Source organism: Phodopus roborovskii, unplaced genomic scaffold (genome assembly GCF_943737965.1).
Source record: "Phodopus roborovskii unplaced genomic scaffold, PHOROB, whole genome shotgun sequence".
Classification (NCBI taxonomy): Eukaryota; Metazoa; Chordata; class Mammalia; order Rodentia; family Cricetidae; genus Phodopus; species Phodopus roborovskii.
Genome location: NW_026126585.1, coordinates 1,666,260 through 1,692,563, shown reverse-complemented (window position 1 = coordinate 1,692,563; position 26,304 = coordinate 1,666,260). Strand labels below are relative to the sequence as shown.

General features: G+C 40.3%; 1 protein-coding gene across 1 annotated transcript in view; it reads left to right on the top strand.

Moving 5' to 3' along the window:
• Positions 1-26,304, top strand: part of LOC127236381 (contactin-associated protein like 5-1-like) — a 159,895-nt gene that overhangs the window by 33,971 nt on the left and 99,620 nt on the right. The window contains exons 5-7 of the mRNA XM_051204006.1: positions 2,458-2,676; positions 12,947-13,186; positions 23,126-23,350. Of these exons, the coding sequence (XP_051059963.1) occupies positions 2,458-2,676; positions 12,947-13,186; positions 23,126-23,350 (684 nt within the window). The remainder of the gene's footprint in view (positions 1-2,457; positions 2,677-12,946; positions 13,187-23,125; positions 23,351-26,304) is intronic.

The following is a 26,304-nucleotide window of genomic DNA, read 5'->3' as shown; positions in this document are numbered from 1 at the left end:
CTTGAGTCATGGCCTCTGAGGTTGACCTCTAGCCTCCATATTTACCCTCAAATATGTCCATCACACATAACACAAACACACACAGCTGCACATACATGGACATGAACACAACAAAAAAGAGGAAATAAGGAGTATGTGGAAAGAAAGAAAGAAAGAAAGAAAGAAAGAAAGAAAGAAAGAAAGAAGAAAGGAAGAAAACAAAAGAAGAAACAAAAACTGAAAAAAGGTAGAAAGAGAAAATGCTCATAGAATTCTGTTTTGCATTTGTTGTTTATCACCTACTCTGTTCATGTCAATACTTTTTCTTCCAGCGCATGAATTTGTAAACAAAATATCTTTATCTGCATCGGGAAATCGTATGATACAGAAATAATGCAACCATCACTTAGGAGCACCCATTTTGAATCAGGGATTGTTTGAATAGTTTCATCAAAATTAACATGCAGATAACCTGATTTCCAGCTTAACTTTTAGTCTCACTTTTCAGATAAGAAAATGGAAGTATGATAAAAAGAACTTCTTCAGGAGATTCTTTATTGATGTTGTTTGCAGTCATTGACTTACTGCTTACCTTTAAGGACAAAACTCATGAGAAAGCAAAACTGTCTGTCCTTAGTTGCCTGGAGTTGTGTATGGTGGTGCTTCTTGTGCAAGGGCAGTTTTCTGCTAAGATGTAAACCCTGGGGGCCATGGTCTCAGAAGGTATTTGAACTTGAAGGTTTCTGATGTGGCAGTTATGCCATGAGCAGCTATAGCCCACTCCCTGTGTTGAGGGAAAGAGAGTAAAAACCATTTAGTGCCAAGCAGTAGAACATGACTTACATGAGAAGGCTCGAGATACCCAGGAGATTGCCTTCTCATCACCCCCATTTCATAACTAACTGCTCCTTTGTTTGTACTTAGAAAATCATCATATGACACCAGATAATTAAGAGAAGGACCTGTTAAGAAGCTTTGCCTTTACAGTCAGATATTACTATCTGGGATACTGGTTTTCTGAACTATTTGTATTGATACTTGAAGTCATGTATGCCTTTCTCTGAGCTGTTTTGAGGACCACAGTGAGAAAATCTATACATTGTGCTTTACATGAAATCACTTCTAATTCTTTCTGTTAATCTATATTGGTGATACTACCATCATTACCACAAGCTCTATTATTGTCACCATCACTACCATAGTCCTTACCTACTCTGTCAGAAGCATAATCATTGAGATTATTATCACTACCACTGTTAATGACACCATCACCTCCATTAACATTACTACCACCACCATTACCACCCAGCCACACCACCAATGTATCCTCTTCTCTTATTGCTGGAACAACATACCTGATAACAACAACTTAAAGAAAGAAGAATTTATTGTGGATTATAGTCTCAGGGTGCAGTTCAACATGGTGGAATGGTATAATGACAAGAGTTTGAGGCAATAGATAACATTGTACATGCAGTCAGAAAACAGAGTGAAAAACAGTAATGCTCAATTCTCCTTTTTGTACTTGGTTCATAATTACAGCCATAGGATGGTGTTACCCACACTTAGATGGTCTTCTCACCTCACAGAACCCATTCTAGACAAGCCTGCACAATTGTGCCAGGAGGATTGTCTCACATGTGGTTCTAGATTCCATTGATAGTTAAATTAAATACAAGACTCACTATCCTGATGACTACTCATACCATCAATATCACCACCACCACAATCACTACCATCTCAACGACAATCTTCTTCCAGATTCCATCCCTACCATCAGCAGTAGCATCACTACAATCATGGTCATTGTCATTACTACCACCATCTCCATGGCCAGGACAGTTACTATCTTCATTGTCACCATCCCTTTAATATCATCAGTGTTATTAATGAATGGCTGCAGATTTTTTTTCATAATATTGCTGGAGCTGAAGTTTTACGCAGTTATATGGTGTATCATCTAAGTGGTAGGAACTGAGCTCTGATTCTCTGCAAAAGCAACATATGTTCTTATCCATTGAGCCTTCTGACTGATTTTGGCATTTTTAGATATGGAAATATGAGTTTTTGGATCACGTTATTGACTAAATATCTTGGCAAATGGTTATTCTGAGGAGATGGTATCCTCTGCATCTTACAGATGGATAGCTACCTCTTGTGTACAGTAGGACATAGGAAAAAAAACCAGCATAGACCAAGGAAACACAGAGTTTCAGCAGAGTCAGACAGGCACATATGCCCCTAGTCCCTGCTGTATTGGACAACAAGGAACAACTGAAGTGGGCAGAGCATAGAGCACTTACATTCATAGTATTTAGAGGTTAATACTGTTGATGGTAATCCCAATGCTCAAGAGTTCAGAAATGTCTTCTCCACATTAATAGAGGCTTAGAATCCCTTTCTCTAAACACCCCAAATGTGCTTGTGCCTGCAACACACTGACAATGGCTTTCATCCTTCTTTCTTGTTTGGCTACAGCTCCTTCTGAGGTCACATTCGCTATTGATGTTGGTAACGGCCCTGTTGAGCTTCTCGTCCAATCTCTTTCTCCTCTGAATGACAACCAATGGCATTATATCCGGGCTGAGAGAAACCTCAAGGAGACGTCCCTGCAGGTGGACAACCTTCCACAGAGCACGCGTGATACTTCAGAGGAAGGCCATTTCCGACTTCAGCTGAATAGCCAGTTGTTTGTAGGTAGGATACATTATAGAGCATACTTGTGCTAATACCTACAAGATAGCTTTGTGCCCTAGATCAAGTAAAATTCCTAGTATTTTATAACTAGAAAATGAAATATGTTTTTTTGTAACTAAAAGCTTAATTTTATAAATTGTTTTATTCTGCTTGGTGATGATGATGCATGCCTTTAATCCTGTCTCTCAGGAGGCAGAGGCAGGAAGATCTCTATGAGTTCAAGACCAGCCTGGTCTGTCTACAGAGGTAGTTCCAGGACAGCTAAGGGCTGTTACACAGGGAAACCCTCCCTCAAAAACCAAAGAAAAAAATGTTTTACTCTAGCTTTGTCGTTCATCACAATAAACTGTCTCAGACTGTTTTAGTACCACCTATCTATCTATCTATCTATATCTCTATCTATCTATCTATATATGTGTGTGTGTGTGTATATATATATATGTATATATATATATATATATAGTTTTCAGACATTTATAAAATTTTACATTTTAAGTCATTGAAAGAAAAATTTACAGCATGGGCAGAGGTACCAGTCCATCGTTCCTGGTAACTATTGTTAACAGCATGATCAAATAGCTTGACTAAAGCAAAGGAATTCAGATTTTAGTAGTAAAAAAATACGGAGTGTGCTGGCTGGTATTATGTCAGCATGACACCAGCAAGGGTCCCTTGAAAAAGAGACTCTCAATTGAGAAAATGTCTTCATATAATTGGCTTTTAGGGACATCTGTAGAGCATTTTCTTAGTGGTTCACTTGAGGGGGACTCGCTATGGTGCATGCTGCCACCCGTGGGATTGTGGTTCAGGATTCTATAAGACCTCAGGCTGAGCAAGCAATATAAAACATACCTGTGGGCAGCTTCTGTTTGGCCTCTACATTAGCTCCTGCTTCCAGATTCTTGCCCTGCTCGAGTTCTTCTCCTGAGTTCATTTGTTCACTGACTGTGATATTGAAGTGTAAGTAAAATAAACCTGTTCCTCTCCAAGTTGCTTGTTATCACAGCAATAGAAGACCCAACTGGTGTAAGGTGGTACTCATTGCCTCTTTGATCCTCAGCACTGGCACCAATGCTATCTAGTACCAATGGTGGGAGTGGACAGATTCAAAGGCCTTGGACTGCATTTGGTCCTTCTTTTATTTCCCTATCTCTTCCTCCCTTCTCCCTCCATCATATTCACCCATCAATAGTCACAGAGAACTTAATTCTATTCAAGCAACCTCATCTGATAGTGGAGATGGAAATATGAACTGTGAAAAGTCACTGCTTTTCAAGGTGCTTATGTGTAGGTATGTATGTGTGAGAATGAGTGTGGACATGCATCATATGTGTATGTATGTGTGCATGTATGCACTATGTGCATATACCTGTGCATCTACATGTATGAGTATATGTGTGGATGTGTGTGGGGGTGGGTGGCTATTTTAGATATGATAGTCTAGTACTGATATAAGACCAGTCTGCACTATTTTATATCAACACAATACTGTATGGCTCAGCACAAGCCATAAAACTCCATAAACATTTCATGTGCATTTTGTATTTGCTTCCATTATATGTGGGATAATGTAATTTCTATATCTGAAAATAATATCACTGAAAATATACTTGCTAAAAGAAATACGAGACCTTGAGAACATCCACTTTTCATTTTATCACCCACTACACCTGTATCTTCATTAGCTGTGTTTTGTACATCCAGTAGAGTATAATATCAAGTGATTTAAAACCTGCTTTTGATTGCCGGTCTTTTCCTTAATTAATAACTCCTGTAAGTAATATGATTTACTACTGAAAATTTTAAATTTATTTTAAGGGTTTTGTTCTATTTAAGCATCACATTTTATTTCTTGGAGGAAGTTTGCTACTCATCAAGATTTAGTATTTTCTTTTTGGTGGAATCAGTTCAAGTAGTTTACAATTTCCATAAATTATACTCAATGTGAAAGTCTAATTTATGAATCTTTCTGGCTGAAGCAGAATCTGAAGATGGGGGATTGTCTTCCTTCCTTCCTTCCTTCCTTCCTTCCTTCCTTTCTTTCTTTCTTTCTTTCTTGCTAATGTGATCTTAGCTACCCAACTATCACAAGAACAGAGATGGGATGAACTTTGTATGACTTAAAAGGGGAGAGAGGCAGCAGTGCCTTGTGCCAAATTTTTATCAAGAGACACTTACATTGATCACAAATGCAGTGAGTTGTGAAAGCATGTGGATGGGTCTGGATGAAACATCTTGATAGAGTTGTAGCCAAGGTCAAGTTAGGAACATGCTCACTCTGTTAGGCTTCTCTCCAGTGAGTCCCATCTTAGAATAGCTGTGCTTTATTGAGTTCATCTTCATGAAACTGAAAAGGGGAAATGATGGTATAGGTCATCTTTGCCTGATTATTTATGCTTCACTATTTAGTCTTCAGTGACAGGTATGTTTGCAAATGTCGTCTGGCTAAAGGCAATTGAAACCCCAGAGTTTCCATTTTTGTGTAATTTATCCATGCAGTGAATGAATGCATGAATGTTTTGCTTAGCTTTTGCTCTAGTTTCCTGTCCAATTGCTGGGATAAAATTTCCCAACATAAACAACAGAGAAGAAAGGGATTATTCAGTTTATAATTTCAGGTTAGAATCTATTACTAGAGAAAGTAGAGGCAGGAACTTGAAGCAACTCTTTATATCCACAGTCAAGAACAGAAAGAGAATGAATATATGCGTGCTCACTCTCAGTTTACCCCTTCTTCTTTTACATAGCCCAGTACCTAAAGCAAAAAGATAGTGCCACCTAACTTTGTGTTAGGTCCTAACACATGAATTAACTCAATCAAGACTGTCCCCCAAAGACATGCTCACAGGCCAGCCTCATCAAGACAGTACCTCACTAAGAATCTCTCGATTGGCAAAACTAACCAGCAGTTACAGTAGTCCAAATGAAAGACTGTGTCCTCCATCACTCAGAAATATGGAACCATTATCTGCTTATCTTTGGCAGGTAGCAGAAAATGCCATTATTGGACTGCGTGTCTTGACTGGGATAGGTTGAGTATAGCATTGTTTAAGTATCAGTATGGATATGCCTGTCCAGATACCTCTATCCATGCAAAAAATTTTAATCAAAGTAGACAGTCCAGCAGCATTTTGATCACTGAACCACTGCTGTGATCATGAGTGCTTTCTGTGCTCCAGACACAGATGCAGCAGATATTATGAAATAGGACACACCTTCTGCATTGCCCTGGTAATTTCAATGTGACAGCATGGAAAGTGTTGATCAATGACTCATTGCTTGATGGATTTCCAGAATCAATATTGTAACTCAACACTGTTTTGTCACCATGATCGTTAGGGATATTTGAAACACAGCCATGTTGTCCAGTGCATTGATTAGGTAGAAGATGGGAAATTTTACAGAATGTAGCCTTAACTGAAGTGCAATCTCAACATCATGACTGTTGATAGTTTCATTATTTCTGTTTTGTGAGTTTTATGTATGCATATATGTGTATGGCATGAATGTATATTTGCATCTGTGTTAGCATATTTATATGTGGTCACACATAAATATAGAGTCATGATGTTGGAATCAGGAATATTCCTTGATAACTTTCCACTGCATTACTGGGTCAGTCAAGATCACTTGGTGAACCCCTTATATGGCTGATGTAGCTACCTACCTTTTCTCTTTTGAGCGTGCTGTCTTTGTCTGACAAGTGTTGGCTGCTATAACATGCCTCTGAGCTGCTATATGAGTAATGGAGGTCCGAACTGTTGTCATCATCCTTGTGCTGTGCTGTGAGTTAGCATACTGAAACAGACCTTGGAAGAGACATACCTAGCATAAGTATATGATGGTGTTTAGCCATAGAACGGAAATGGAGATTAAGATTGACAAATATACTACTCCCTGCATGCCTCATGCCTGTGTGCATAGCACAGCAAGGGAAGAGTCTCACTTTTCCCAGTGACATCTTCCCAGATGTGCTGCAGATGTACAGTAGACATTTGTATAGATGAGCTTGTGAGACTTGCCTTCTGCTTCTTTACTTCTTCCATACAGGTGATTGAAACAGCTGGTCACATTGTAACTCTAGTCAGGAAGCAGAGAAATGCATGCTGGTGCTTAGATCTATCTACCATTTTTATTCAGTCCAGAAAATTAGCCAATGGCAGGGTGTCACCCACATTTAGGGTGGGTCTTCCTACCTCAGTTTTTCCACTCTAAAAACTCTATCCCACACATGCTGGAGGCTTATCCCTTATGGGATTCGTGATATGCCATATTAACAATTAAGCTCCAGCATGACAGATGTTAAGATTCAGTAGGCTATTTACTTGCTTTAGGCAAAGTAATTCACATAGGGGATAAAGAGCTAAACAGAAGAGAAGGGGAGGGGAGTGAAGGAAGACATGTGGTAAAGGAAGAAAGGAAAAGGAGAAGAAAAAAGAGGTATAATGAGATGAAGCATGCAAATAGGAAAAAATTTCTGTATTTTTTTTATTGGAACTGTGTTTGGCCCATTCAGTGTTGGCAGCAAAGGAGCTAAAAAGAAGAACATGGGAAAATATAGTCTCCTGGGTTTGTGCATTGTTGGAGGGGGCAAATATATAAAAGCACTTCTTTGGAAACAGGGAACATCTGTCAATTGGTTTTCTGTGGCAGGCTTGGCATTAATGCTTGATTCACTTAATCCAAGGAGCCACAATCCTAACTAGTCCACCAAGGCCAAATGAGAATTACTATACCAACTAGCTTCTTGCTACCCCACTCAACCAGTGCTCTTTGTTGTCACAAAGATTAATGGACAAATGCATGTGTGTGGATGTCTTGGCATAGAAAGTGGATTTTCTTGATTGTGGTATTATCCTCAATTTTTCAGTATAATAGTTCAGCTCCCAGATTCAGGGCTAGGAGTTCTCTGTAGTGTTGTCGCCTGTCACCAGATCTGATCACACTCCTAACTCTGCCATACAAAGTTTATCTGACTCTTGTCCCTGGCTAAGGTGATCTTTCTTAAGTGGATTTCTCAGCTGTGCAGAGGGTAGCAACACCACTTCCTTTCTCATTGAGATGTAGATGAACTTGTGAAATGTGTAGTATAACTTAAGCATGCCTGGAATGGGTATACATAGAGGTGATGGAAATGGTTTGATTCTCATGGAACTTGCAGATTAATACAGACTGTACAGAAAGGCTGAAAATCACTCTAAGGATAAAGCCATGTTTTCTCACTCAGTATTATAAACTGTTGTGTGAATTTTCCCTTGGAGAAGTGAACAACTGACTTTCGATTCACTCTAGAAAGGGCAAAGATCACAAACCAAAGAAGCAATTTCCCTAAAGTCTGTTTTACTGAGACAGTGAATCTAATGCTTTCAGTTATGGTTACAGATGAGGTTTGCTCACAGGAACATGGGGCGCCCAGGTAGCTGCATCACTCTGGCCGGCTCACTCTGGCCTGGAAGATAACTCATAAAAGCTGTATCCCTCAGGGTTCCCAAACACATACAAGAGGAATCTTGCAGGGAGAGTGTTCAAGAATATCTTGTTCCAACAATTGTTACAAGTTATATAACTGTTGTGGAATATTAGTTTAAGATGTAGTATATTTACTTATGCTGTGGAACATTTGCTTGATGATGCAAGTATGTGGTGTCTTCTTTATGTTGCATTTGTTTAACTCTGTAAATGTATGTTATTTTGTCTCTCTAAAACACCTGATTGGTTTACTAAAGAGCAGAAGGTCCTATAGCCAAGCAGGAGGGGGTAGGGGGAATGCCAGGCAGAGAGAATAAATAAGAGGAGAAGTCTGGGCTCAAGAGAAGAACAGGAAGGATGATAAAGGAGATGGCGAAGAAGATTCCAGGTGCCAGCCACCTAGCCACCCAGCACCCAGCCAGCCAGGAATGAAAGATGTAGTTAAAAGAGAAATTGGGGTAATTCAAGTTAGAATAGCTGGCTAGAAACAAGTCAAGTCAAAGCTGGGCATTTATAAGTAAGAATAAGTCTCCGTGAATTTATTTGTGAGCTAGGTAGCGGCCCCCAAAAAGTAAAAGCCAACAACTACATACAGCCTTTTGGAAGGGCTCTTTAATGGTGCAGGTTTTGTTCATGTCATTTGGTCTTAATGATCATCTCTAGGAAGGGATGTTATAAATTGGAAAAATAGCTACCCAACAACTGTACATAAGTCAGGGGAAAATGCACAGTGGAAAACAAATTAGAATTAATGCTGAATATGTGTGTGCAATGAAAGCAAAGTAACTGCACCTGCTAAAGCTGGGTGGAGCCTGGGAAAGAAGCCAGCAAGGAAGCAGGTAAATTAGCATCTGGTTTCTTACTGGAAGGTGTACTTGAATTTGGCAAGTATTTTTTCCTTTTTTAAAACTGGAAAATTTGGTATGAAAAGATGCTCAGCAAATGCAGGCACTTTCCAAGCCTGACAACCTAAGTTTAATCCCCAGAACCCACAGGGTAGAAGGAAAGAACCGATTCTTACAACATGCCCTCAAACAATGTGTCTCTCTGTATGCTTATACATGTATGTGTAGACAAGCGTTTGAGTTTTCTCTGTGTGCCTGTTTGTGTGGTCTCTGTTGTGTTGCAGGTACACATATAGAAATGTTTGTGCTTTTTTTCTGTATGCATGTTTGTGTTATCTCTGTGTGCAAGAGCATGTATGTAGGTACATGTGTTTATGTAATCTGTGTATGTAAATAAATATGTAAATGTGTGCTTATGTTGTCTCTGTATACATGTACATGTAGATATGTGTTTGTGTGTCCTGTGTGTATGCATATTTATATGTATATATATACACACACATACATATGTGTGTGTGTGTGTGTTTCTATGTGTGTGTAAATATATGGTATGCACATGTGTGTATTTTTGTGATGGTATGTATCTTCTTAAAATTATTCAACATGTAGTCTAGTGTGCACATTCCTTATAATAAAACAGTCTATTCTACAGATTTTTCTCCTTTGGGAAAAAAGACACACAACCTGATAAAAGCACAATTTTAGTTTACTGTGCAAATCAATTGCACAATACTTTGTGTCATTGTGCTCTGTCAGCATCTGGAAGGGAATGAGCTTCCAGTCTGGGGAAAATTGCACTAAGGTTTGTATGTGTCTACACTGAGAGGAGCATTCTTAACAGAGAAATCACCCCAGCCATGCTCTCTTCATTTATAAACTTGTTGACTAAGCCACACACACAAGAAAATGTGCAATAGATCTTGTATTTGCCACCTCTGCTAGGAGAAAAATGACACTAAGAAGATATATGAAGAGTTATTCAAATCCACGAAGGGGAGTGACTACAGAGTAAAAGAAACAGAACCAAGTGTTAGACTCCATAAATCCTCCCCTCTTTATTGCATATAACCACCAGAAAAGAAATAATGAGCCTTCCTTTGTGATCGGCTTGTATGTGCCATTGATTTATCTGTGGTTAAAGGAGACTTACTCACTGAAATTGAAACAGACAAGACAGTGCAATTGAGGTTTGGCCTCTTGGCCTGCATTCTCATCAGAATTGGAAGCAAAGTCAAGTTTTTTTTTTTTTCTTTTCATTATTCCAGAATAAGAAACTAGTCTTGTGTCTTCTTTTTTATTTGTTGAATTCAAGCAGTGACTCATGTATTTACTGATCTGGTAACCTGGTATCTTAGTTACATTTCTTTTGCTGGGATAACACACCATGACCTAGACAATGCTTCGATTGTGCTCCTAGTTACAGAGGGGTAGAGTCCATGACAGTCATAATGGGAACCATGGCAACAACCAGGCAGGCATGGCACTGCGACTTAATATATAAGCATGAGGCAGAGACCTAATTTGGGACATCATACACTTTTGAAACCTCAAAGCAGGTCCCAAGTGGTATTCCTTCTCCAGCAATGCAATCACTCTTAATCCTACCCAAACGTGTTCACCAACCTACTGGGGAGCAAGTTTGCAAACAAGATCTTCTGGAGGCCGCTCTCATTCAAATCTCCCTACCTGGGTGGATTAAGGAAGTTGTATTTCTAAGCACCTACATCATGGTTCCTCACAGATCTGCCTGTCACATCTTACAACAGTGTGATTATAGGCATGCGTCACATCACCCAGCCTTTTCACAGGCCCTCAGGATCAAACTCACTTCTCTGTGAGAAAAGCATATTCGTTACTCACTGACCCATCTCTCCTGCCTCAATTTACAATTTTGTTTTCCCTGTCTACATTTATGTTCCTTATCCAAAAAATGGCAAATTTCAAGTGCCTATCTTACCTTCTTTCAGAAGCATACATGCAGGTGTAGTTACTTTCAAGACCAAATTTAATAGAGTTTGAGCACAGGCTGTTAATTAAGAATGATCTCATTTGAGGCAGCCTCTAAACACAGACAGTAATCGATGTGTAGTTTCTACCCTCAGCATCCTCTCCTGCTCCTCCTTCTCCCTTGTTTACTTCTTCCCTCCTCCTCCTCTTTCTATTTGTCACCAGTACATTAGGCAGACCTCATGCACTTGTTCGCACTCTCCATTCATCTACGATATAACCTTGAGCTCAAGGGTTGGACACTAAATGCCTGTTCTCTAAAATCAGAATGAGCCTCCGCCTCTTCTGGGATCTTCCAGAATTCTCAGCACAGCGCGCATACAGGCTAATGGGATTTAGCTGTGCTTTCCAGTTTTTTTTTTTTTTTTTTTTTGTCTCTTAGCACACATTTCTCTTACAACTGGGAAGAGCTGGATTTTCTCTGTGAACGAAACAGTGAGAAAGTTTAAATCTTCTCAATGCTACGGGGGGGGGGGGGTAATTGAAACCTCTCCTGACACACTCCATATGTTTCTCTGTAAGAGTTAGATTACAGCCCAAGTCTCAATTTGAGTGCAGAAATCTTATCTGTTAAATAGCATTCTATAGATAAACTCTAAGATCAATAAGCAGATAATACATAATGGACCTACTGAGTCTAGGCAGTAGGTAAACACTCAAGAGAAGGGCCCAGAGGGCAGCAGTAACTCTACACAGGTATACTCCATGATCCGCAGTAAGTTTTACTATAAAACAGTGCAATGGTCGATGGAATAGCTGATCTTAAACAGTTCAGAGCTTAATGCAGGTAATGAGTGAGTGACATGGAGGTGAACCCAATACTGTTTCTCCTTCTTTGAGGGCACAGTCCTGTGCTATGTAGGCATGAAGGAATATGTTGCAGGTTAGTCACTTTGGTGTTCCTGACAGCTCTCTGAAATCTGCCAGAAGGCACAATCGGTCTCCCTCCCTTTTATTTCAAAAGAAACACACTACAGGCTGCAATTTAAAAAAAAATTCCTATTTTATTTACGTGCATAGACCATGGTCATGTAAACTTTCATTCTTAAGCATCTAAGAAGAGCTCTGTGTCTCTTAGGTTTTGTCCTCTCTCTTTCTCACCACCTCTCTCTGTGTCTCTCTGTGTCTTTCAGCATGTATTTCTTTGAAACAGAGTCTCATGTTCTCAAGCTGGCCTTCAACAAGCAATGTAGTCAAAGATGACCTTGAACTTCTGATTCTCCAGCTTTCACATCCTGAGTGCTGAGATTTTTATGTGCACTGCCATGCTAATATTTTCAGTGGTGCTGACAATTGTACTCAGGGATTCATGCATTCCTTGCAAGCACTCTACCAACAATTACATCCACAGCCCCAACTTCCAGTTTCTTTAAATTCCTTTCTCTCACTGAGATCTTAAAGAGAAGTTCAGAAGGGCTGACATCATCACCCCAGTTAAGGGCTATCACAAAGATGTTGCTCTTAAGTAACACAACGTTCAGGTTGACAGGAGGTGAAATTACTCTGCAGATGAGCTCTCTCCATAGAGTAATAGCACCAAGACAGCAAAAGCCAGATAGGTTCAAAGATGAGAGTGAGGAGCGCTTAGGTCCAAAAAACCAAAGGGAGGCATCTTGATCTTACAGATTTTCAAGAAGATGGGGATGAGTTCCACACCAAATGCCCCAATCTACATGTGGGATGTCATCATTAGCATCCAGCGTTAAATAAGCCCCTCTAGGTTTCTGGCAGAAGGGAAGGAGCAGGCCTTGTCTGCAACTGCAAAGGGAAGTAGAAGAGCTCCGTGTTTACAGCAGGCTCTGCTCTTCTGTCCAGAGAGAGAGCCCACAGCAGGATGTGGCCTGACTCCTGGGAGAGGGGATGGTCAGAGGTTCTGTGATCTACTCCTTACAGCTTTGAAATACAGCTTTGATGCCTTTCTTGTTTGCCCTCTTATTTTTCACCCTCAGGAGGGACATCATCAAGACAGAAAGGGTTTCTTGGATGCATCCGCTCTTTACACTTGAATGGGCAGAAAGTGGACCTGGAAGAGAGGGCCAAGGTCACCTCTGGAGTTCGACCTGGCTGCCCAGGTCACTGCAGCAGCTACGGAAGCAACTGCCACAACGGGGGCAAGTGTGTGGAAAAGCACAGTGGCTACTCCTGCGACTGTACCAACTCACCATTTGAAGGACCTTTCTGTCAGAAAGGTAAGCCGTGCACACATGCCACTGCTGTGTTCAGTCCAGTAGCACACACACCCCATAGCCAGTAATAGCACGCCTGAGGCAATTCACACCATTGCTTCTGCTTGGTATGCTGTGGTACCCACATGGCATGGTCAAAGCAATGGTTCCAATGCCTTTAGGCATTCTACACCGTTTCTTCCGTGTGGCAATGATCAAACCAACATTCTCCATGCCCTCAAGCCTGGCTTTGTACTCTCAAGTTGTCCCATATTTAGACTCGGCTTACCTCATCAACATAATCATATCCTCTGTCCTAGCACTGGGCTTGTGTGCTTGCTAGCAGTGCAGTTGTGTTTGGTCATTGTCGAAAATAGGCACATCATCCAGGCCTAAGAAACAGCTGAAGACCAGAAACGGACCATTTACTAAAATTTTGAGGTCCAGTACCTCAATTAGAAAATGTATCAAAAGACCCCACAGCTGAAAAAGGAGCTACAGAAACACATAAGCCATCTTTAATTTTTTTAAAAAAAGAATGCATGTTAATGAGTAAAAAAACTGTTCACTATAAACTACTAGAGTTTTTAACTTTTATTTACAAAATAGTTTGCTGTGCACCCAATGTAAACAATGTTCAAAGAAGAATATTTAATATTGAAATGAAATATTTTTTAAATATTTTACCTGATGCAGGGCCCATTCATGAAGAAACTCTCCTTTTAGGTGTGTGTGTGTGTTCCTATGTATAATGTATGTGTATGAATATATGAAGGTGTAAACCATAGGAAAAATGGACATATGTGCTTCAGGTGGCATCTACCCAGTATTTTGAGAGTCCTAGACTCTCCAGTGAATCAGACTGACTGGCTAGCAAATTATAGAGATCTGCTGAATACTGCCTCCCAAGGCTTGTGATTACAGCCACCACCATGCCAGTTGTTATTGTTGTGTTATTATTATTGTTTTTTGAGACATGGTTTCTCTGTATTGCTTAGAGGCTGTCCTGGAAGTAGCTCTGTAGACCAGGCTGGCCTTGAACTCACAGAGATCTGCCTGCCTTTGCCTCCCGAGTGCTGGGACTAAAGGCGTGTGCCACCAACACCTGGCACTAGTTATTTTTTTTTTAACATGGACTTTGAGAATGAAACTCTTAATTACCAGAACAACAGAGCCATCTCTTCAGCCTTTAAAAACATTTGTCAAGCTCCACCATCAAGCACCATCACCAAATAGCTGTGATGATTTGCTTGTTATTTCTAGGAAACATAATAAACTCCTTGGGAAAATAAAACATTGGAACTAACTTTAGGACCAAGAGAGTGTTAAGTCATGAATCAAAGCTTGGAATAAGCAAAAAATAGCTCTTCACTGAAGACAAAAAGGTTTTCTATTGTACTTATTTATTTTGTTGAGAAACTGCATGTGATAAAACACACCTGTGGAGGTTGGAGGACAACTTGTGGCCATTGACCCTCTCATTCTACCATATGGGTCACACTGGTGTCCTGAGGTATGGTAGAAAGTGCTTTTCAGTACTGAGCCATCTTGCTTGCTCTAAAACCTTCGTAGATAAGGGCTCATGAACTCATAAGAGCTCTACTTGCTTACACACGACTTGCAATCAATCTGGTCAATGTTCCAACACTGAATTTGTAGGGACTCAAGAGGCCCCGCCCCTAGATGACAACCTATTGACAATTGATTGTTTGATTAGGTGGGGAAGAGTTTTTTTTTTCTTTATGGCTATGGCCACTTTTATTGTGCCCATGCTCCCTTGTTTGGTCTTATATTCATGGCAATAAAGCCACCATTAACTGCACTTAATGGGTGATAAATAAATAGCATTTACATAGGAGGAAATATGTGAGGATGGAAGGAGTTGGAGGGGTGTGATAAAAATACATTTGATATATGTCTTAGATTGCTTTCTATTGTTATGGAAAATACCATAACCAAAATGACTAGAAGAGGAAAGGATTTACTGAGTTTATAGTTCAAGATTAGTGGAAGGCAATGCAGGAATCCAGGCAGATCTTGGAGGCAGAAGATGAAGTAAAATCTGTGAAGCCGCGCTGCTGACAACCTTACCCTCATGGGTTGCTCAGCCTGTGACCTTGTACAACCTCGGATCACTTGCCTAGGGGTTTCCCTGCCCATAGTGGGCTATGGCATCCTACCCCACATTAATCACTAATCAAGAAAATGCCCATACAGACTTGACAACAGGCCAATCTGATGGAGGCATTTTTCTTAATTCAAGTTCCCTCTTCCCAGATTTCCCTGGCTTTGGTCAAGTCGACAAAATTTTCCAGGACAGGTGTCCCCCTTGTCAACTTGACACACTAATCTCTTACTATGAAACCATATCCTTTCCTTTCTTGCTTGTCTCTAAGATCTCACATTAATATCAACATCACAATATAAAACATTCCAAGTTATGAAAGCCCCACAGATTTTAAATTTTTAAACATTTTTTTTAAAGTTCAGTTGCTTTAAATATCTGAACTCTCTAAAAGTCTCTAAAGTGACATTTCCTCTGATTTATAAAATAAGTAACATCTTTTCTCATTTAAATGGGGAACCAGAGCACAGTTACAACCAAATAAAGTCAAACTAAACAAAGACAGTGTGAAAGTTCAGTGCTTGGCACTGGTACCCACTCAAGATCCGTGCTCCTGAGAGCCTAGCTAGATCCACTCCTCCGGCTCTGCTCTGCCCCTTCCTAAGTCAGCTCAGCTCCATCCGGCAAACACTGCCTACCATGACTGTTGTCTCAATCCCGGCATCACTAATTTGAGGGGTCTCTACCTTCACACATGGCTTCCTGGCATCTCTATTGTGACTCTGACACAACCACATGGTACCAAAATTCTGCTTCTACTCATGACCCCTCCAACCCTGGGGTTTCTGCTGTAACCAGGCCCATCCCACCACGATTGGCCTCTCATGATGCCCTGCTTAAACTTCTCCCCAAAACGCCGTCACAACTGTAGTTCAACACTTCCTAAAACAGTACCTTCTGGATGGTTCTTAGATATTCTCAACTTTGGTGCCAGCTTGAAATGTAGCCTTGGCCCCTCCCGCCCACAGCTCTGTGTGCTACCCTGAGTAAGCACTTTGCGTCTCAGGGATGCTGCTCTCTTATTAATCACAGCTGATCACTAGCTTCCCTGACCAGCATCTGGTGTCTCAGTGAAGCACAAGATTCACCTTCAGAGATATTAAATACAACATACTACATGGACAATCCCAATAGAGTCTGTTCTTCCCCCTGAAACTTAATAGGCTAAGACCCCATCATCTGCTTTGCTCTCAACAATAAGGTTCAAATTCATACAGAATACCCCAGTAGACTCTGAGCACACAATGGCCTTTCAAGCTCAAAGCACCAAATGCATTCCACTGTCCTCCTCCAATCAGCATATTCATGTTTCCCCTGGCAACACTGCATCAACCTGCTCCTGACTTCTGATTCATTTTACTCTCTTTTGCTATGATAAGTGCTACCGCTGACCAAAATAACTTAGGAAGCACAGAACTTATCTGGCTTATAGGACAGTCTATCATCAGGTGACAAGGCAGTAACCTGGAGGCAGGAACTGAAGCAGTGAGCATAAGGAATAGTGTATACTGGCTTGTTCCCCATGGTTTGCTCAGTCCACTTCCTGAGATAATCCAGGACCACTTGCCCAGGGCCAGCACTTCCCAGAGCAGGCTGGGACTTCCTACATCACTCATTAATCAAGAAAATGCTCCTAAAGGCTTGCCCAATGTTCAGTCTGATGGAGAAATTCTCTCAATGGTAGCTCCCTCTTGCTGTGTCAAGGTACCAAAAAATAACAAAGACAGCGTGTATAACATTCTTAAAGAATAAGCAAATACATTTAAACTAATTTGAAGACAATAGTGTTCTCAGTTTTCCCATTCGGAAAACTCTGCTAAAAGTTTCTGCAAGTTTAAGAGGGCATCCTTGAGTGGTCCCATCATTACAAGAAGCACACACATATTCAGGGAACCAGATAGGACACCATTGCATATGAACAGTATCCTGTAGCATCTGTGTCAAAATCCCCTGATGGAGAAAGGAAAACTTGATTGGTGGTCCTAGGTGCCTCTCTCAAGCAACATCACTCAAATATCCCTTAAACCATCCTCTAGCCTTAGCCTCATTGTTACAGGTTCCTTTTTCTTCAACATTTGTATTCAATCTCCTTTGTCAATACTCCCACAACTGTCGCCCCTCCCCCGTCTGTTAAAATATACTGTGTTATATTTTGATCCATCAGTTAAATAAGCAACTGCATGTTTCTTAGCCTTTTTAGGATCCTACCTAAGCTACCATTTCCAATGTCTACCTCTTCAGTGAAATTAAAGGGTTCCTTGCATGCAAGATGTCCTTCTTAGCCAAATATTTGCCTTCACAATTGCCCCTGGAAATGTTGTTTTGGGACTAAAAAGGAGATCCATGTGTCAAGAGAGAACCCTGAATGAAGAATGCTCCCTGCTGGGGTGTCCTCCCCTGCTTTTTATTACAACACCATGTTGTCAGAGATGAGGTTTTCAAACGTGTGGGATCTCAGGGATGCAATTAAGAACATGTGCTCATTTCCCAGTCCTGGGCCAAAACACCTACGTCCTGTTCCTTATGGTGCTATAACAAGGAAGAAATGGCTTAGAGTTTGAGACATGGTTGACATAGGTGAGTGTGAGTATGGCAGAGAAACATCTATTCCTCCCAGATTCTGGGAAGCAGATTTGAGAGAGGGGGAGTGGGGATCCCAGAATCTCCTTCCCAGTCTTGTCACCAGCAGCCCAGCTCCTTTCCGCCAGGCTCTGCTTTCTTGCTTTGTTTTTAGAGATTTATTTTTATTTTTTGTGCATGATTGGGTGTATTTATGGTGCGCGCGTGCGTGTGTGCCTGCATGTGTGCGTGTGTGTGCGTGCACCGTGCAGAGCCCAAGGACACCAGAAGAGACTTCCAGATTCCTTGGGACAGGGGATCCAGGTGGTTGTTAGCTGACTGACAAGGGTGCCAAGTGCTAAACTAAGGTCCTGTGGAATAGGAAGAAGACGGAGCCATCTCTCCAGCCCAAGTGACATGAAAGTCAAATCACTCTCAGAGCTGGGCACCTTTGATTATCTGGTTTCCTATTCTGCTTTAGGGCTTGTTCTCATTTATATTTTATACTGAATAAAAATATGATAGAAATATTCCTCCAGATAGGTAGTGTCTTGCTTTTTGTGCTTTTTAAAACATTTGTTCATTGTTAGTCATTGAGTTAGATACATTTCAAATGGAAAGAAATCCCTTGTTAAGGTGTACACTGTCCTGTTTCCTGCTGCTTCCAGAAATATGCTTCCTTACCCAGCTTCAGATTTTTTTTCCTTGCCAGTCACCTCAAATTCTCATGGCCACTAGCAGCCTTTTGCCCCCTGAGAAGCCAGTCCTCTTTATGTCTCTGTGGGGTTGCCTAGGCTGGAGCTCTCGCATGAAGGACCCCCCAATGCATGCTGCTTCTTTGAATCTCCTTTCTCCCGTTAGATGATGTCACTTCATCCAAGTCATGGCATGTTTCTTTCCATTGCCAAAGCATTTTCGTGAATACTCCTCACTGTGCTTGCCTGTTGGCCAGTCAGTGGACACTGGACTCTCAATTTCCTGATGCTCTTGAAGAAAACTACCAAACTACCACTGAAACTCGTGCGCCATTTTATGTATTTATATGAGCATGTGAAGCGGTTAGGGCACATGCATGCCATGTGGTCCCGTACACATCAAACAACAACCTTCTTGACTTTGTTTCTCTTCTTCTACCTGTACTTGATGGCACCACTGAGAAACCATGGGAATGGTTGCTCCACGGGGAGCCCAGTTTTATTGATTGTAGGTATGAGGTTGAGGACAGACGAAGGAATCTGAAGAGAGTCCGGAACAGAAGGGAATAAAAGCAAATAGCATCATCCAGGGCCAGCGTTCTCTCTCCTGCAGGGGTGGAGGGGTGACAGAGAGAAGTGGAATAAAATAGCAGAGACTAGCAAGAGAAGAAGGGATGGGGTCAGCAGTGGGGGGCGGGGGGAGCTTGCCAGTTTTGTAATCTGGAATAGTCTGGGAAGTAGCATAATGTCGGAAGTGAGATGGGCCAGCGGGCTGGGATTCTACTGTAGGATTTGAAATGCATAGCAGGTACATGCATGAGGTTAGCTTTGGGCTTTTTCAGCTAACCCCAGCAAATGTTAAGGGAACTGGGCATTTCTGATAGGTAGAAACCCATTTCCACAGGTTCCCGAGTAATGCCATCTGTGAGCTTTGATCTGTCTACCAGAAATCCTCCTAGAGTCCTAATGAGCTGAGCCTAGACTTTCATTTAGGACCAAATCAGTGGGCCTTCCCATATTTTGGAGATACTTGAGGCTTTTCTCTTTAGATCTATCACCACTGTGTAGTACTGGGAATAAAACTCAGGTCACTAAGGTTGGTTAGAGACGAGTGCTGAACCAGCTGGCTGGCCCCGTGCTTTATCTCTTGAGGAACTACTAAAATGATTTTTAAAGTCAGTTGCATATTTTCCATCCTTACCAGAAGTGCACAAGAGCTCTACTTCCTGCACTCTCACACACCTGTTATTGCACACCTATCTTATAGCACACACCTTACCATATGGGAATTGATGCCATACTGTGGATCTGACTTGCTCATATCTAATGACTAGTCATGCTAAACATTCTTTCAAATCATTACCATTCATTTCTATGTCATTTTGAGTAACTGCGTATTCAAATCTTTTGGAGACTTTTATTCTTGTTGCCATTCATTTGCAATTTTTCTGTCTTCTGAATATATATCCCTTATAAAAATATAATTTGCAAATTTATCCTCCCATTCTATGGCCTTTCTTCTCCTCGTTTTCAGTATATCTTTCGAAAAGAAAGTTCCCACATTCTTAATTTATCTTTTCTTCCTTTTATTTCTTCTGTTTTTATGGTAATCATGAGAAATAATTAGTGGATTCAAAGACGTAAAAATATGTATCTATGATTCTTCTAAGAATTCTATAATTTTAACTTTTCCATTGATGACCTTGTCACATTTGCATGAATGTTCACATTTGTTGTAAGATTGGGCTTTACATGATTCCGTTATCTATTTTATCAAATTTTAATTGCATTTATTTATTTAATTTATTTGCTCTTTCTCTCCCTTTTTTCCTTTCCCTAAGTCCTCTCCGTATGTTTGTCAGCATGTCAGGGCACATGTATGCTCAGAGAACAACATTTAAGCATAGCTCCTTTCATTCTACCATATGGCCTCAGGGATTGAACTCAGGTCCTCAGACTTGGTTGCAAGCATCTTTATCCTCTGAGCTACCTTGGCAGCCTTGAGATGATTCATTTGTCTGATAATATCAATCAAAATATATCTGGGCATCATTTATCAATATGTACTTCTTAGCTCACTTCTATTGTTGCCTGAATAAACAATTCTACCACTTAAATATTTTTGTTGCTAAAAGTGCTACATAATAAATTCAGAAATTTGTGTACAAATCTAGAAAGTTAAACTTAACCACAAAGGTACTCATTTATAAAACAAACAAATAAAAACATGTTACTCACATATAATATAGTGGAGATGTGGAGATCATATTGTATGCTTTATGTCACAGGCTTTTTTCATTTCAACATGTAAGCATTCCTGTACATGTCATAAATATCTGTAAGCATGAGTTTTAACCATTACAATAGTTCTCACTGTAAACACTGTCTTCTCTAATTCATCGGTCACTGAAGCTCTGCAGACTGGATTCAGATTCTTATTAATTTACCATTGTCCATGTGCGACAGTAATTATGTGTTTAATATCAGACTTCCTTGATATCCACATTCATAATGTGTGAGAATTGAAGTTTTATAGAAGGGATCATGTTTAGCATTCAGTGAATACTGCATTCAGCATATAAATTCTCCCTAAAGGCTGGCTCTTACTTTGTTTTGCAGTGTTATACAATCTGAAGTTAAAATAACAATAAAAGTTAAGATTCACTGAATATGCTCTAGATTTTATTTCTAAGTAATCTATTGGAAAACTAAACCCATTCGAGCACCTTTATCTCCTGTCATAAAACAGAAGAAAATGGATGAGTAACAGAACCTATTCATACTATTGAATTTAGCTTTATACTGAAACATGCAATGCCTAAACATTAGAAATAACTAAAACCTGGCTCAGGAGAAGAACAGAAATATCAATTTTGTGTGACATGTCTAGTTACAAAAGTTTTTCTATTTTTAATTTATTATCCTAAAGGGAAGGAAAATCATATTGTATATACCCATCTCTACTACGCTTTTCATACACTGTGAATCACATATATTTTTGACTATATACACAAACATCAAGCAACAGCTTTTATTAACTATAAAAGAGTGACACTCCAAAGACTACATTTTAATCCCCAGGGAAGGCACTTATTAAGGAGATCATGGGAAAACTTCTTATGGCCATAAGTGTTGGCTATTTTTAATGTAAGATGCACTAATATAACTTGCTTAATAAAAGTCAGACATTCTTTCTGAACCTTACTAGTTCTTGTCTACCAGACAATATGCATGAATATATAGCATTAATTAGGTAGGACAACTATAGACTCTTACCAGAATTTTTACAATAAAGAACAATGCCAAGAATATTAGGAAGTAAAGAAAAGTTTAGAATATTTTCAGAGCCCCTTCTCAGGGAAGAAAAGAAATCTATCACATCCATATGAACTCAAGTTTACCACACAGTTTTCCAGTCATATGTGTGCTCATAGATCTAAGAAGTGTTATTATATAAGATGATCTTTTCTTCACACCTCCATGTAAAAAGATGAGAATTAAACTTAGCTCAAGAGCAATCTGGACTCTTGAAGAATAAGTATTTCAACAAATTTAATTTGTTGACAGACATACAGTCAATAGCATGACATATTCCATGATGGCTACTGTGATTAACTTAGATTAAATTATCTTCTTTGTTTTTGTGTGTTTCCAGTATATGTGTACTGGAAACATGTATGTGATGATGTGTGGGTGCTCAAGTGTGCTTGCATTTATGTGGAGGCCAGAGGTCAATAATAGATATCATCCTCAGTTGCTCTTCTTATCTTTTGGAACAAGATATCTTCTCAAATCTGGCACTCATTGATATCTAGACTAGCCAATGAACATCATGGCTCTTCCTATCTCTGTTTCCCAACACTGGGGTTACATGTGCATACCATCACACCTAACTTTTTATGTAGATGCTGGAGATCCAAAATTACCTTTGCATACTTGTATAGCCAACATTCTACCACCGGAGCTATCTGGTCAATCCTAGGTGATACTGTCATGTAACAGAGAGGTTCCACAAATGCAGACCCTGCTGGGCAATGCTCCTCAGTGCTTTACAAGCACCATCTCACTGAATAACACGATAATACAGGGAAAGGGTTATTGTTGTGATTAACCTCCCCAGCCACATTTGTAGTCGCCAACAGTGGACACAGAAGGCTGGGAAAATGGCCCTGTCAGCAAAGCGCTTGCCCAACAAGCATAGAATATGAGTGTGGATCCCCCTTGTCCACATAGAAAACAAGGTGTTTCTCTAGAGGAGGTGAGATGACAGGAGTTCTGAGCCAGACATTCTAGCTAATCCATGAGCCCCAAGTTCAGTGTCTCAAAAAATGAAGCGGAGAGGGTTAGGGGAAGATATACCACCCTGAATCTCCAACATGAACCCTCATCCACATATGTGAACATACACACACAAGAATAGATTCGAGCCTCCTCACAATTATTAAGAAGCACATTGTCTGTTTTATTTAACACTCCTCACATAGTTTTGGGTGCAGTGAAACAATGGGCAGGCATCACAGCTACGCCAAGTATCTGACTACGTGTTTGAACGCATGTTCTCTTATTCTTTTTTTTTTTTTCCAGAGATTTCAGCTCTTTTTGATTCTGGCAGCTCTGTTACATACATGTTTCAAGAACCATACCCAGTGACGAAGAACACAAGCCTCTCGTCATCAGCCATCTACACAGATACAGCTCCATCCAAGGAAACCATTGCATTGAGTTTTGTGACAGCACACGCCCCCAGCCTCTTGCTCTTCCTCAATTCTTCTTCTCAGGATTTTCTAGCCATCATGCTCTGCAAGAATGGTGAGTGTTGGTCGTGTGAAGCCACAAGGCCAGCTGAAGGGACAGCTCCTGCTCAGCAGTACCCTGCAGAGCTAAGCAGATGGGCAATCTCAGCCTTAGCTTCCTTCCACTTTACCTTTGTAAGTCATAGTCAGTATCCTGGGAGCGTGTCTGTTTGCCACTGTTATCCAACTCATTGACTTTGATGTTTTCCTTGATTGTGTTGTGGTGATTATTATTATTTTTTCCTATGCTGGAGTCCATGAAATATAAAAGATCATAAAGAGGTCTGAATTTCAGAAGGGCCGTTTACACATGAATCCTGCCATTTTTGCTGCTGTGCTCTTCACTGGGGCCTGATAAAACAAAAATATTGGCTGAGTTTGGAGATGGGCTTTGTCTAAGTCTTCCAGAGAAATATGATAATGGGAGCCACACCCTTTGGCACAGATCTGATTTTCCCTTAGAGACATGAACTACTTCTACTTAATAATAGTCTGAATTGGCAAGACCAGGAGTATTTCTTCTTAGCCAGTGAGTACTACTGATTCATAAATTGAATTTTGTTACTTTCCTTTCTTGCAATTTTATTACAATTAGTGATGAGACTCGTGCTATTACAATTAGTGATAAGACTTCTGCCTTTGTACAGGGGGTTGTTGCCTTTTACAGGGGCCTCAAAAGGACAAAACACATTTCCCATCAGGTCCAATCATGAGCAACATACACATCCTGATGTATTTCCTGACTACGTACCTCCTGTCTGCACATGATTAAGTACATCAGGTGTAGTTGGTTCAAGAAAAAAAAATTGTTTTGGGAAGTAAAGCCTTGTAGCTTGTTACTTCCCAAGAGCTACAACCCCAACATTTCTTGAAGTTACCTTTTCCTTGGGCAGGTGGGGCTTACAGATTAATTTTGGCTCTTAACAATAGCAAGCCAAGAGTCAGAGAGGGGATCAAACCTTGCTTACTCAGCCTAGTGGCATAGTTAGGTATTTGGGTAATTTGTTTCTTTATGTGAGAGATACCCATTGGAACTCTCAGGTTTGCTGCTAGGTTATGGATTATGGATGGGCACCACCATACCTAAGTCTGTTTTTTTTTTTTTTTTTTTTTTTTTTTTTTTTTTTGGGTTTGTTTTCCAGATAGGGTTTCTCTGTAGCTTTTGAGGCTGTCCTGGAATTTGCTTAGTAGATTAGGCTGGCCTGGACCTCACACAGATCTGCTATCTCTGCCTCCTGAGTTCTAGGATTAAAGGTGTACATTACTACCACCTGGCTCCAAGTCTGTTTTCTTAATCATGGAGCTAAATGAGAAGTAGAATTCTTTTAGCATTTGAAGCACAATACTTTTAAATAGTTGTTGTGTCCTTAGTTAGGGAATCTTTCTTGGATTCATCTCTAGTGTCTTCCTTTCAAGGCATTTCAAAAGTCTCTCTTTAGTAGAAGCTCCACCTGACTGGAGAGGTATCTACATTTTAGAAACATTTAGAAACCCCGACTAAATTCAGGAAGCAGAGATGCATATGTCCTGACTGTCGATTGGTTGTGTGACAGGCAGGTAGGATAGCTCAGGTATGCAGTGTGGTTTCTTAGACTGACTCACAGGAGAGGCCCTTGATACAGAAAGACCTTGTGTTAAAAATGTGGATCCTAGAAGATAGTCATTGGATTTCCAGTTCATTGTGTGCTGGAGCAAAGTATTGGGCCAGAGACACATGAGTAGTGTTGAAAATAGACAGCTGATTAAGAAGGAGATAGGCAGTCCTAACAGGGCAGTAAGTAGCCTGGTGGGCTGGGACCTGGCTCAAGGTCATGTCAATTTATGTATCATTCGTTTACCATTCGCAGGGACTTATCTTGTACATTCTCTGGTTGGTTACATGGACCCTTCAGGAGAGGGGTTTCTCTGCTAACTGGCTTTTTATGTGTTGATCGGGGTTCAAGCCCTCTTACTTCTACCCTCTTGCCACACTTGTATTTTGTATCACTCGTGGGTCTTGCAGGCACTGAGTAGTCAGGGAGTCCAGATGATAGTTAATTCAGAATATGTGTTATTTCCGGCCAACTCCTTATCCCTCAGAGACAATACTGAGTGAATATCCCCATCGTTTCTCTAATTGTCCTGGTGGTTTTACTAGTATGACTAATATGGGGTATTGGAGAGACGAGCAACCCAGTGCTGTCTGCATACTATATGAAAAGAGGCAGATTCAGAAACTGCCCAAATGTGTAAAAAAAAAAATATATCATCAGCCTAGACGGAGTTGGAATGATCATATTTCTGAAGTAATCTAGCTGGAATGAAGACTTTGACCAACTATAAGAATGAGACTTCAGAGTTTAAGAATTATACCATTGGAACAAGTGCCTTTACTAATATTAAGTTCCTTCTCATTAGTGGTCTTCAGATAACAATTAAAAGATTATTTGCTGAGGAAATTATAATGACTTGAGAAAGAGGTGAGAGACAAAATAATAACTGACAAGGGTTGAGTTTCTTCTTAGATTTTGTGATTCTTTATTCCATCCTTGTACCATCTCCCATGAACATTTCTTTCTGTTAAGGCTTCATTTGCAGACTTTGAAATGTTCCTTGAGGAATTGAGAAGAATTCATATCTTCAGCATGTTTTTAGTATAATCAGAGCATTAAGCCATTGACCTGATTACCAGTGGATCAGGAACTAGGAGCATTTTAATGGAATTTGGCTACATTAGCTTGAAAAAAAGTGCTTCCGAGGTCAAAGTAGTAGCTCACAGGGGGACTAATATTCAAGGATAACTTCAGTTTGATAGCATGTTCAAGACCAGCCTGGACTACATGAGCTTCTGTCTGGAAAAGAAAAGAAAAGAAAAGAAGGAAGGAAGGAAAGAAGGAAGGAAGGAAGGAAGGAAAGAAGAAAAGAGAATCAGTTCCTCTATTGGATGTTATCGGTTCTTACAAGTTAAAGTAAGGTAGGAAGAATGAAAGC